We start from the raw sequence: 14844 nt of genomic DNA on the forward strand, positions 1-14844 counted from the left end.
AGTGTTTGTTTAGATAAATGTAGCTTCATTAGCCTGTACTTAACTACAGTGTTGTTAAAGCAGGTTAAAAGTGAGTAGGGCTGCCCGCGACTAAGAATTTTCCTAGTCGACCAATAGTCGTCATTTAGGTCCATTAGTCGACTAGTCTCCTGCATGTTTATGAAAGTAATTTCATTATTAAATGATATATGTTGGTGGTTTGAGTTGAAGGTGTGAGAAAGAATAGTATCAGTAACATTGTTAACACTGTGCTACATTACAGAGAAATACAAAACCGTACTAATGAACCTTCATTAATATAGGCCTATATTTTATCTACAAGTGCACGTCACACACTGAGCGAGCCGCCTGTTAATGACGCTGTGGGCTAATGGGCATGTAGCTACTTCCATGTTTCAGATGATACGTCATGTTTGTAGTCGACCAATGAAGATGAGTTTACATATCACCTTGGGTTCGTCCTTCACCTTCTCAAAATGATCCCACACTTTGGATTTCCTGCCCGACATGTTATTAACGAGCCTGTGGAATAACTGCAGGTACCAACCCTGGAAATTAACGTGCTGAGCGTGGCCAACAGCAATAATATATGTAACAAATTTAAATCTATTGTAATATTAAGTATTATAATTACACAAAATGTGCTTCAGTTGTTATTACCTGACACGCTTAGGCCTCAGTACACAGTCTGTGGAATGTTAGATACTCAGTGTCTGTACCCCTACGTTCACTTTTGGGCGTACCCCACCTATAAAGTGGTGTCTCCCGCCTTACCGCTCCCCTTTTGCTGTTGCACTCCATGGTAGGGTGGTAAGCCACATTGCTCTTGTGGTAATTTCCGTGTTTTAGTGCTGTTGAGCTGTTTATAAGTTCAGTTTTCAGCCTAATCTTATTGTATAATATGCTAACATATTCCTATGTCACTTCATTTGTGTAGGGGCTCACGTTATTAGTATATATCAGAGGCTTTTGTTTTAACCTCTTGCTATCAGTTGTCAGGAATAAACGGAGACTGCCTCCAAAGAGGGCCTCTTTATATCAACACAACGCAGACAACACTAGAGTCCACCAGTTACATCAATAATATTGATATTTTTGTTTCACTTTTTGGAAACAGCAGACACTAAAACTTAGTTTGTTGTAAATTACGGACACTGAATCTCAAAGGCTAAAAACTATAACATTGATTTTACTCCACATCAATCTTACACGTGTGTGTGTGTGTGTGTGTGTGTGTGTGTGGGTGTGTGTGTCTGTCCTTTTCTCTTTATGTTTAGAAGACAGTCCCAGGTTGCTAACAAGTGTCCATTAGCCAGAAAGTCCCAGCTGGGTGACTCTGGTAGTTAGCGGTGGTGGCGAGGGAGTTTTAAGGTGTGTGTGTGTGTGTGTGTGTGTGTGTGTGCGCTGGGAGGTTGCTGAGGGAGAGCAGGGCCCCTCTGGCATTGTGTAGGGTCTGAAAAGGAGGTCACTGATTTGGGCTAATTATATTACATAGACCCTACTCAGGGCTGGTTAGGTCTGCATTTATGTGTGTGTGTGTGTGTGTGTGCATATATTTGTGTGTGTATGCTCTTGTACATCAATCTTTGTGAGAACCAGTGTGAGAGTGATGATAATTTTGCAAAGAAAGCCCATATTCTTCAGTCTTTGTCTGACTTTATTTTCGGCTCAGCGTTAGGTTCAGGGTTAAGGTTGCTGTTGGGCCTGTACTTGTGATGGTTACCATTAAAGTTAGGGGGGCGAGGGAAGGCTTTATGTCACTGAGGGTGTGTGTGTGTGTGACAAGCAGAAAGTGAGTGTGAGGAGGTGAAATAGTCAAAAGGGGTGAAGAGGGAGAAAACAGTAGAGTAATAAAAGAGGAGTGTTGTTCATGAGACCTTCCCTCCACCTCTCAGCAGCGCTAACATGTAGCTAGCCTCTGTAGCTGAACCACGTCACCTGTGTGTCTTCCTCTGCACTGCAGCTAATCCTCAGTGTGTTCGCCTGCTGACTGTGATGCTGCTCCGCTTCACTTGTCTGCACAGCCAGCGTGGAGCAAAGCCCGTCATATGACTGCATGCTCTGCACATCGGCCTAATCGTATGGAAGAAATGATCACAGGGCAGGAAATCGCAGCACAGGGCCAAAGGAAACAATCTTTCTGCACTGACTTAAGCCAATCATGTCCTCTCTCTCAACTCGCCTCTTGGTCTCCAGCTTACCCTCTGTCTCCTTTTTATTTGTGCTGTATGTGCTCACAGTTTCAGACGTGACTGCTTTGATTTATAATCTCAGAACTCAACAAAATATCATCTGTCCTTAAATCTATTTTCACTGTGTTATTTTGTTTTGTTTATCGTAAGACCCTTTAGGAATTGTGAATTTATTTAGTTGTGGACATCAAGTATTCAAATACGTTATATTTAAGGCAAACAGGACTGAGGACAAAATCAACATGCATTGTCCATTTTTGTGTTTCCAATATAAGTTCATTAAATTAAGATTACATAAATTTTCAACCTGGGTATCAGCCATTCTGACCATGTTCTTTGCATTCACCATTGTCATCACTGCTGTTATTACTCCACCTTGGTTCCGGTCTGCTTGACAACAGCTTTACAACAGCAATCGTCCTCCTGCAGCTTTCATCAGTCATTTTAACTGAAAAACTACAGTTTCATGTCACGTTGCCAGACGAAACTCAACTTGACCTTGATCGAGTGGGCGGATCCAAATGTCTGGACATAGGCACTATGGTCTTTGCATTCTTTGCACCAGTTGCGAGCCACTATTTCACAATGGTTCTAATGGGTTACAGTTAATGTTGAGGTAAAAGATATTTTGCACCGTACGTTAAGTCATATACACAGTAAGGAACCTTTCACCTTTGTGGGTATTACAGTGTCTGATATGAAGTTGTGCTGAGGTAATTTAAAGAGCACTTCCTGCTTCAGAATTCATCTCTTTGCCTTATTCTTGTAATTGAGAAATTTAAGCTTGCCTCAATATGTTTTTATAGTTCAATGAAACAACAAAAAATATTCTAAAATGTGTACTGAAAACAACAACAAAAAAGTGATGTTAAACTGACATAAAATTCCTGTGAGACAAGGGTCATGTGACATATTATTTTGTGTCTGGTGAACTCAAAACTTTTATTTTGCTGTATTGTACTTAACTAAAAGTTTTCCCTAAAACAAGTTTCAAGTTGAATGAGCGAATTACAGTTTAATGTGTACCTTTAAAATGAAAACAGTCCATTTGCTCTTGATGGAGCTGGTTTTGTAATGTTGATTTTCTTGGTCTCTAAAACAATGATGCACTTCAACGTGATTAAAACATGTTCATGTGTATCTCTGCAGCATCACCATCAGTTCAACAACAATAATCAAACATAATATCAAAGATAAATGTCACTGATTTGCTTCAATGCGTTTAGAGATTAAAAGAGGCCACTAATGATCCGTACACTGCTCTGAGCCACCGGCTGCTTTACTTAAATGAAATGAAGCTCTGATGTGTATCACACTCTGTTCAGCCCGACGTATCCTCCTCAGTTTATCTCTCCATCAGAGGAGCGGCAGGTGAACCGGCCGACAGCTTTGTCCCGGGAAGCGAGGGATTCAAATGCTCGAGGTCAAGGTGCGCCGGTAATCCGGGCAGCTGTGTTACCAGGATTAAGACGAGGCCAAGGCCATCGTTCTGCCCACCTAAAACAGGTGTTACCATGACAATGACCTGGGGGTAAAAGTGCTACAGCTGCAGCACCTGCAGACAGTGCGGGAAAAAAACATCTGAGCATGGAGTGAAATTCACACAATGTCACTCGAGATAGATACTCATACGGCAACAATGAAACACACAAACAGACTTTATTTCTCTGTCACTGCACACTCAGAAGGACTCACCATTCACCTGTTAAATTTATTCAAAAGCCATCAACAAGCCCCAATGTAAAGGAAAACTTCATCCAGCTCATCTTACAAGCTCTTATACAATTACTGCAGTTACATTCATGTTTGACGGCAAAAAAAATGTTTAAGCGATTGTAAATTTTGGCGTCCAACAGTAAAAATCAAAGCGAGACAGACCAATATCACACACACAATTAAAAAGAATAAACTGAATGCATTTTTTGAGTTGAGCTGGCTGTAAAACTCTACTATAGCTGGTGTTGGCTTCTAGAAGCATCTCTGCAGCGTAAAGAAAATCATGAACTTACACAGAAAGAGACCAACAAGTTTGAGGTTAAATTTGATTCACTAAAAAAGTAAATTACAGTCATTCAACATAAAATAACACCAGGAATTTGCCTGGTAACAGACAAACTCATCAAGCCGTTAGTCTCTGTTTCCATCTTTAGTTTGACATTGTGTCCATTCTCACCAATGTCTGCCGGGAAGGAGGATTCGAGTTTCCCTAGCCAATCACAAACGTCCAATGTATCCGCCTTAATCTAACGGAATTTTGTGCCTAGTTTCACTCCAGTCATCGAAATCCAGTGCTTGGGCAGTGACTTATGACATCAGAAACCAACGAAAAAATGTTGGCATGATACGCAGCCGGTTGCCGTTATAGTGTAACAGCGCCCAGTGGCGTCAGGGGGAAATGCGACGGGACGAGGACGAAAGTTAAGGCGGAGAAAGGGGAGCGGGAGTGGTGGTGTACGTGTCCTGAAAGACTGTAAAGCCAAACCCTGTTCCTATTTCCTAAACCTAACCATGTTTTCTTGGTTGGTTAAATGTAATCACGTGCATTTGTCAATTTGCAGTGTTATACGGACACTGACTACCGACACACTGGCACTGATTGGCTAATCTAGTCTCCCTGCAGTGCTCATTGGTTGTTTTTTATTTCAACCGAGAAACTGCTGTTTCATATTCATTTCAAGATGCCAGATAAATCAAACTCAATGGAGTAGGTGGATTCAAAGATGTTGACCCAGACAAATCTTTAATCTAGACATGAAAAACATATGTTAAAGATATCTGTATGTATATGTAAAAAATGCCTTAAATTTCATTCTAGTTTTAAGGTAAAATCTAAGTTAAACCCCAAATCAGCCCCTAACAGAAGTCAGCACAGGCGGAATATATTTCCTCTTTACCACGCCGCTCTTAACTCACATATGCTGTGGTTGTGACAGCCACTCTCTCCTGACTGATATGGTGTTGTGGCCCCGGGGCCCCTGGAGAGCGCTAATTGAATTGACTTCCAGAGAATACTAATGGGCCGTAATGTTGAGATAACTGATACTCAAACAACGAGTGATCATTGACAGCATGTGTTTCTGCTCCGTGATAAACATGTCACAGCAACACAGGGAGCCAGTCGGCCCATAAATTAACCCCTCCACCCCCACCCTGTCCCGTCCCGTCCCCTGGCTCACACACACACACACACACACTCACACACATGCACACACATATTACAGACAACTTCTATAGGTCAGGCTTTCACAATACCATTCCCTGTGCACAGACATCTTCTTCTTCTTCTTCTTCTTTTGGCTGCTCCCTCAGACGGATGCCACGGCTGATCATCTGTTTCCATCTCTTCCTGTCCTTTGCATCTTCCTCTGTCTATTTAACCACCTGTCCCCCCTCACCACATCTATAAACCTCCTCTTTGGCCTTCCTCTTTTCCGCTTGCCTGGCAGCTCCATCCTTCTCCTCATATACACCCAGCGTCTCTCCTTTGCCATTGTCCAGTTTTTATGTTTTTGGCGTTGTGTATGAGGCTGCATGATTTTAGTTTAGTAAATACCAGAGATCATGATTCAAACCAGACTGTCACATGTTTTAATGTGCTTTAAAAGATTAAGACAACAATTTTAAAAGTTTTGGAATATTGTAAGAAGAAATGATCTCTCCAAAGGGCTGGAGGGCCACAAACATTTGTTGACAAAGTGTTGAAAAATTGTTCCTGTGGTGGAAAAGGTATATTTGACACAATGCATTCCCTCTAACCCGAACCATCACATCTCGATCCCTGGACTCAGGTTGTCTCAGGGCAGGGGCAAAAAAAGGGGGCACCAGCTGCATGTGGTGGGGCACCAGCCCAGAGGAAGTTGTAGAGCATGTTTTTTCCACTGGACAGGCATCCTATAGAGGGCACTTCATCACATTTTCTTGCACACTGAGCCACTGTAGAGCCCTAATCTTTAATCTTTACTATAGTCTTGAATTATCCCAACTTTAATCCTAAAAGCAACTCCTCACACACTTCAGAGAGCTAAAGACTGGACAAAATGTCCTCACGTTACAAAAATGTCCTCAGTCTTGAGATCTAAAACTCAATATGGTCCTCACAAAGACAGCAGAAATACAAAAGTGCACAAGCGGTTGCAGTGAAGGGCATCTAAACTTATGCCCATGCTAGTGTGCACAAACAAATATTTGCAGCCCCAACCAGGTCTCATTTTGAAGTCGTTGAATACAGGCGCTTGGGCAGCGACTTCCAGAGTCAGACACCAACGAGAAAAGCCGTCCTTTCATGTCGGCATTATACACGGCCAGTAACGGCACCCAGCAGCATCAAGACCAACAAATCACAAAACTTTTTTAAGTAGCATTATTTTATAGCAGCATTTTGCGCCAAAACATGATCTTTTCCTAACCATAACCAAATGGTTTTTGTGCTCAAACCCCACCACGCACTTAACACGGCGTTGTTGAAACATAAAGTAAGCACATCCATAGTTTGCAAAAAAGTACAATGCCAACATTGATTCTGGCGATTGGGTTGGTGACTTTACACAGGAAGAATAGAGACAATACGGTGGAGGGGATGGTGGATAAAGTGATACCAAGATGCCAGTCAGCTGACTACTGCAGAATAAAGTTTGAGACCAACAAACAACAAATCTGTTTGTTTTTTAGTGACCTGTTGCTGCATTTCCTGCAGGTTTTTCAACAACATAAGCGTTTGTTTTTTTACCAAGACATCCAACAGTGATTGTGCCCCCAAAACCGGGTATTTTAAGCCAAAACATGATCTTGACCGACCATAACCAAGTGGTTTTTGTGCCTAAATATATCCACACTTTAACCACAGTGTTGTTCAAATGAAACATACAGTAATACCGTATCTGCCACATAATATCATACAAATGAAACGTATCCCTGGAGAAACCTACAACATTTATTCTGGCGACTGGGTCGGCACATGAAAACAAATATGAATCTTGACAAAATATCAGTGGTATCTTGCTGAAGACAAGCAATCCACACACACACACACACACACACACACACACACACACACACACACACACACAGACGACTGTGCCCACTGCTCCACTATTACACTGAGGAGGTTAGTTCAACAAATAGTGATTCATACTTTCGCAATTTTGTAATTACTATCCATTGTATTTCATGATTAAATAAAACATACACACAGACACACACACACACAGCCGTCTTCCCACTGTCCCTTGGTTACTTTGGCATCGATGGTCTCCTCTCTGTCCGAGCCAGAATCCTCCTCCTCCTCCTCCTCTTCCATAGTTCTTGCAGCCATCTGGGAGATGTTTGTGTGGCAGAGATGACCTCGCTGCTCTGAGAGCTGCAGCTTATAAACACTGCTAACTGTTTCACACCTCAGCCCGACAGGACACACACACACACACACACACACACACACACATATATATTCTGAAGATAAATATATTATATTACTGCACAAAGAGGAACAGAGTTGCTTCATTGTGTATTTTTTCACCCCCAAAGAGTTTAAATCCACAAAAATGAATCATGTGAACAGGCTACACAACCAAACAATGCCATTTATACTGTAACCTGACAGGTAAGTACAGATCTGAATGCAATCCTGTAGTATGAGCTTGTTTATGAGGGAAATCTAAACATATGTGACTGTATTCCCCCTAAATCCAGTCATTCAATGTGTCTTCTCTTTAAGGTAGACATGGTTTAATTCAGACACAGCTGTCTTTAATTAGCAGGAGGTCCCTTACACAACACGCCCCATGAAGCATCTTGGATAGAGGGTGTTGTCAAGCCGCAGCCACAACACTGGCTCAGCCAAAAACCCCTGACCGTACCCACCCACACCCTCACCCAGCCAGTGCCTCTGCCACACTGTGTTTGGTGTAAAAACAAATTCCCTCAGTGTAATCGCAAGCTGAGCTAACAGTTTTCAATAGCTTGTCTTTCAGCGTCGTCCCATCCAGCGACACCTCTGGGTTTCTGACAGCCCTGACGACAACTCAGCGTCAGTTATTGTATTTCGTCCGTGGATCAGCCGGGAGTTTGAGAAAATACCACCATGAGAGTGAAGCGGGAGCGGGGGGCTTTCTGGTGGGTTGGAAACTGGGGGTGATGATGAGAGATGTGGCACACAGGGAAAGGGTTTTATCCCATGCGATGTCCACATGTGCTGGTGGTTTACAGGCGTGGCTTTGGACAGACAAAATGGGGATGGTACAAACGCATGGCGCTCCAACAACAACTGCTGTAGGGAGGTATAACAATAAGCATCCTGTCAGATGAGCGTGAGCAGTGAGCAAGGCAGTTACATTACGCATTTGCATGTGACTATGATAAGGGATGAGGAGACAGTTTGGCTTAGACTGAGGATTTTTATTAAAGGTCTAGTGTGTAGGATTTTGGGGGGTTTTATTGGCAGAGCCATTTGGAGATTATGGAGCTTACGAAGATCGCCATGTTGCACTGTCATGTTTCTACAGTAGCCCACAGTGGACAAACCAAACACTGGCTCTAGATTGGGCCATTCATGTTTTTGTGTCTGCCACCATAGTAAGCAGTAAGGTTGACATGATGTTCCAGAACATCAGCAACCGATGCTCCCAAGGTAACTTGCAGGTCATATGTAGATGTGGAATGCCCATGACGAGGTCGGAGTGAGACTGTGTGGGCAGCCCGGCAACCAAAGCTTGGGGTGGAGAAGCCACATGCCCTGCCCGTGCCAGCATGGAGCTCCAGCACCCCTGTGACCCCTAACAAGATAAGCAGCTATGGAAAATGAATGACTAAATGAAATGCACTGGGTTGGTTTTTCAGTTGATTTTGGTTTACGCAACAAGAGCATGTGGTTGGGTTTGGAACAAATTATCATGATTTGTCTTGAAATTCACACAGAAGCCAAACAGCGGGCTCCCAGGTAAAAGTCCGGGGTTTGTTTGACCAATCCACCTCCCCTTGCCCACGCTATGGGGACTTTCTCACTTTTTATATTAAGGTAGTTCCTGCTGCCTCTAAAAATGATGTGCCTGGTGCGTAACAAACTGAAAAAGGTGTCTCTGTGTGTTGGTGTCTGATGACGAAATCACTGAGCAAAATAAATGATGGATTTTACCTTGAATTAGTATAACAATACAAAAACTCAAAGGCTAGATTAAGTGCAAACAGATATTCCCAGTATGACATGCTCAGACTCCTGTCCTCAGACTTACAGTCCTGATGAAGCTCTGACCTCTGCTCTGACTCACAGCTCTGACTCCATGTTCATCTCCCTCCTCTCACGCTCTGTGGTGATTCTCACAGATTCTCTCACACGCAGCTTTTGGCTTCCAGTACCGCGCTGGCGGAGAAAACAAACACACTGTCTCCCAAAAACCTCTCATCCCTGCCTGCTCTTCTCACTGTACACCTCCCAGTCCTGCCACCACATCACCCTGAGCGGGAATCAGCGTGAGGATTCACTGGCCGGTGTTTGTTTGTGGAGTCTGAGGGAAGCCGTCATGATGTTACCAGCAGAAGGCGGGTAGTTTTTCCCCTCTTGCTCTGTCCCTGTCTTTATCCAAGCTAAACAGATGAGATCAACTTATCTTTCCTGATGTTTTGGTCTCTGTCGCCAGATAGAAACAGCACCCATGTCTCAGCCTGAAGGAGCAGCACCGCAGAGTCTGCTGGTCTGAATCCAGAATCATCAGTTCATATATTTTTATAAAAATAAAGTTCTCCTTGTATCAGCCTGTGGGTCTGCAGGATCTCCTCCATCCACAGATGATAACAGCTGTGGTGTTGTCAATAAAATGTGAATTCGTTGAAACACAACAAAAATATGAAGAAAAAGAACTATTTTAAGAAAATATCATGAAAGTTTGGTTGAATGAGGACGTCTTTAAATAATGCTATAAACCAGCATCACACAAGCAGAGCTACTGTTGTATGGAACAGTTGAAAATGCTGAACTGTGATTTTTAAGTGCAGATATGTTTTGTAATGCTTTAGTGACATCTACTGGTGTTTGAATGCTGGTGAAACTTCTGTGATACCAACAGAGATTATAAGGATAAATTCAAGTATATGGTCAAATTGAATACCCATACATGTAAATACTCTAATAATAAATCGTATTTATTTTCCTTCTCTGGTTAATAAATTATGTTTTTACTTCATTTTTACCCCTTTGATAAAATCTGTTCAGCTCTCCCACTGGTTTCACTTTATCTTTGTTGTTTGTTTGTACGCAAGTTACTGTGTATCTTTTATATTTTTCTTTATTGTGATGTCGTTTGGCTGAAACTTTTTGTGTGCTGCTGTCTTGGCCAGGTCTTCCTTGTAAAAGAGATTGTTGGTCTCAACGGGACCTGGTTAAGTATGGGTTAGAAATTAAATAAAAAGTTTGCTGGTAATTGACTGTCTATTTTATCTTTATTTAACCCATATCTAACCAGGTAAGTCCTGTTGAGATCACGCTGTTGAGGTTTAGCAAAATTCAGAGGAAAGGGCGCCAGGCTGTGGACGAATGCAGCACATTTTATTTGACAAAATGTTAAAACTTTTTGTTTTTAAATTCAGTGCATAGACTACACATTTTTGTAATTTGATATAATAATATGAGAATTTATTAAGGCCTACAACAATAATAAATAAAAATAAAAATGTGTAGAATTTTTTTAAGTCATGTGATATCTGCTGTGTGTTTAAATTCTTTTGACCTATCTTTTCTATCCATATGTGTATTTCTGTCTCTGTATGTGTTGTGTTGTGTAAAAAGCTACCAGGGACCTTACTATCTATCTACAGTATCTCACATAAGTGAGTACACCCCTCCCATTTTTGCAAATATTTCATTTTATCTTTTCATGGGACAACACTATCACCTCACCAAGACAACTGGCCCTTGCTCACATTCAAGTATAGTGGTGGCAGCATCATGGTTTGGGGCTGCATGAGTGCTGCCAGCTCTGGGGAGCTCGGTTCATTTAGGGAAACATGAATTCCAAGCAGAGCATGATCGTCCCTCTTCAGAAACTGGGCTGCAAGTTTTCATTATCAAGTTTTCCAACATGATAATGACCCAAAACACACCTAGAAGATGACAACTGCCTTGCTGAGGAAGCTGAAGGTGAAGGTGATGGACTGGTCAAGTGTGTATCCACCCCTAAACTCACCTGTGCACCTGTGGGCCATCCTCAAGCTGAAGGTGGAGGAGCGCAAGGTGTCTTCACATCCATCTGCTCCATGATGTCATCATGGAGGAGTGGGAGAGGATTCCTGAAGCAACCTGTGAGCTCTGGTGAATTCCATGCCCAAAAGGGTTAAGGCAGTGCTAGATAATAATGGTTGGTACACAAAATATTGACACTTTAGGCACAATTTGGACATGTTCACTGTGGGGTGTACTCACTTATGTTGCCAGCTGTTTAGATGTTGATGGCTGTGTTTTGAGTAATTTTCAGAGGAAGGTAAATCTATACTACTACACAAGCTGTACACTGACTACTTCAAGTTATATCAAAGTGTCATTTCTATAGTGTTGTCCCATGAAAAGATAAAATGAAATATTTGCAAAAATGGGAAGGGTGTACTCACTTATGTGAGATACTGTATCTGGTAACACATATTTTTGAATGCCCATTTAGACCTATTTTTAATGTCAGTGGGCTAATTTGGACTTAAAACACAGTCTTACCATAAGGTTTAAATATGTTTTGTGGCTCCAGGCAGATTTTCTTGATTATTATTATTATCTCTTGATTATTTTTGGTCCAAAATGGCTCCTTCGACAGTCCAGGTTGCTGACCCCTGGTTTAATTAGCTTGAAAAGTTGATGTTAAACTGCACTGGTGGTGTAAATGTGTATGAACAGTTGAATGTGACGAATAATGTGGAATGTTTTAAAGGTTAAGGAAAAGATTCTTGTTTTTCTCATCAAAGATACATAGATAGATCGTTTACCCCTCTACTAGGCTGCATGGCGTTGTCATGGTTACCAGCAGAAGCTCCCTGTAGTGGCGCCACACGGCCAGCAGGGGGCGGGGCCTCATTACATTTCTCCGGAGTGTGAGTGAGGAGCCAGTGAAAGCATCACTCAGGTAGTAAAGGGGCAGATCCGAGGACCAGATACGAGCAACTGAGGGGCTGCTTAGCTCACACCCCTCGGGTTTTTCTCCAACGGCGCCTCGCTGCCACAGCTCGGCTCTTCCTGGGTGAAAATCATGGTGGCTAAAAACAGAAAGCAGACCGGGAAGAGTCCAGCGACCCAGACTGACCGCGACAAGAGCCCGCTTGTTTCACCCCCTGGCAAAAGTAACGTTAGGCGAGCAGGCAGGGAAGGCAAAGCTTTCATCAGCTCCCATTCAAACGGGCTCTCCGGCATCAGACACAAGCTGGGGCTAACTCCCTCTGCGCTGGTGAAGCTGGGAATCACTCTTCTCCTCGGTAAGTTAGGAGCGTTAGCCTGCTAGCTTCACCTGCTAACGGCTGCTAACGCTGTGTATACTAGTAGCATTAGCGGATCCGCTAAATTAAGTTATCTCCGCCGCTGATTACTTGGCTAACGTTAGCTCACCTTAACGCTAGCTCACCAGCGTTAGCTACCTATTGTTGCTGTTCATTAAAATCCCATTAAAGTAGTCTGGGTTCCTCTCTGCTTATGTGACATATTAGTCCCACACGTGTTGACAGGTTTTCTGACAAAGTTGAAGCTAATGCTGTCATGGTTTATCTTCAGCATGCACCACCATAGCCATTATAGTCTTCACCACTGTGGTTGAACTGGTGTGGTGTTTGTGGCTTGTCTCTGGACCATGAAGCAGCATTATTTTATAGCAGCAGCTGAAGTAAATCCTCTCTGTGTCCACAGCTGCTCTGACAGGGTATCTCCACTGGTGAGTTGCTCCATCAGCATGTTATTACTCATACATTATGGCTGTGTTTACTTGTGGATGCAGCTCGTGGCTCACATGTTTCTCTTCCTATGATCAGGCATCATCTCTCACAGCTGTTTGAGAATGACAGACACTTCTCACACTTGTCAAACCTGGAGAAGGAAATGGCTTTCCGGACAGAAATGGTAAATAAATCACTGTTATCTTTATAAATGATCTAATAATAGCAGTGAAGCTGATGCCACTATTTCCTCATGTCAGCCGGTACTGTTTGAGTTTTAGTGCAAATGCAGATGCAAGCTTAAAGGAAGATCATGGTGCTGCAGGGCTGCAATTGTTTTCATTATCAGTAAGTCTAACAGTTATTTTATATTCACTGACTAATTGCTTTGTCTATAAAATTTCAGCAAAATGTAGCAAATTATACTTCCCAGGAGCTCTAGTTGACATCTTCAGATGTCTTGTTTTGTCCAACCAACAATCCAAAACACAAAGAGATTCAATTTACAATTATATGAAACAAAGAGAAGCAGTAAATAATCCCATTTGAGAAGCTGGAATCAGGGCACAGCGGCATTCTTGCCCGACAAATGACTCAAATGATTAATGGATAAGCAGAATAGTTGCAGATTAGTTTTATTTTATGTGGATAGACCAAACCATCTATCAGCTTATCATTTCCATTTAAAGGTCCAGTGTGTAGGATTTAGGGGGATATGTTGGCAGAAGTATGTTTTCTTTAGCGTATAATCGCCAGAAAAAGAGAATTGTCATGTGTTTGTTACCTTGGAATGAGCAGTTCAGTTCAGTTCAGTTCAGTTCGGTACGCTTTTTTTTCCATTTCCACTGTGAAAAGTTGTGGATGGTACCAATGAAACTGTTCTGTTCCGTCCCCGTGTTTGGTCCCCCCTCTGTTGGGGTACCTAGCACACAGATCTGGTACTAAAAGGTGGAGCTGTGAACACTGCTGTCTGATTGGTCAGTAGAGGACGGTCACTCTGCTCAGGGCTGAGTTGTGTCTGGTTTTGAGGCTCATGTAACCACTGTTCATACTGTGGAGAGTTTTATTAGTAAACTGTAACTATAAAATGAAAGGATGTTTTGCTGCCTCTCACAGCAGCTGGAGTCTGAGAAAAAATAACTTCATTCACTGGGCCGACTGCCGGCGACTTTTAAGGTGGAACGTTAACTTGTAATGTTACTCAATGCATGAGTTGATGACGTGAATCCATCAGCACACCTTAAATTTCACTGTGACAACTTTGACCATCACTTTAGTTTTATATGACAGACACTTTTGGTAACGAGTAGATTTTCAAGCGTTTAAAAATATATATTAATTTCAACTGGATTATGTGAACTGCATATATTCTAATCCTCACTTGGAGGAAAAAAAAAGCATTGTGGAGCGTTGTTCCTGTGGGCTACAGCAATACTAAACGCCTGAGCTTGCCTGAGAAGAATCAAATGCACCAACCCGCTATTTTTAAATATCCCATGGAGAGAGACTCTCACTGCAGCCTGTTTTATTTTGTTCTGAAAATGTCGACATGCAGCCTCGTTCTGTGGATGATAAACAAGGTGCAGACTGATGAAGGAAGAAATACAGTGAGTGCTGGACGGAGCAGTGAGTGACAACAACCCCGCCCACATTTAAGAGAGCAGTGAGTGACAACAACCCCGCCCACATTTAAGAGTTCTGTTTTTGGTGGAAACACTAGGGTCTAGGTACCATGTTTGAAGGGTTACTGTTGGTTCCTAAG

At 42.4% G+C, this 14844-nt stretch overlaps 1 protein-coding gene across 1 annotated transcript in view; it reads left to right on the plus strand.

Annotated features, from left to right (window-relative positions):
* Positions 1–12282: 12282 nt before the first annotated feature.
* dpy19l1l (dpy-19-like 1, like (H. sapiens)) overlaps positions 12283–14844 on the plus strand; it is a 48305-nt gene continuing 45743 nt past the window's right edge. The window contains exons 1-3 of the mRNA XM_050047929.1: positions 12283–12632; positions 13057–13081; positions 13179–13266. Of these exons, the coding sequence (XP_049903886.1) occupies positions 12410–12632; positions 13057–13081; positions 13179–13266 (336 nt within the window). The 5' untranslated portion in view covers positions 12283–12409. The remainder of the gene's footprint in view (positions 12633–13056; positions 13082–13178; positions 13267–14844) is intronic.

Source organism: Epinephelus moara, chromosome 6 (genome assembly GCF_006386435.1).
Source record: "Epinephelus moara isolate mb chromosome 6, YSFRI_EMoa_1.0, whole genome shotgun sequence".
NCBI classification, from domain to species: Eukaryota; Metazoa; Chordata; class Actinopteri; order Perciformes; family Serranidae; genus Epinephelus; species Epinephelus moara.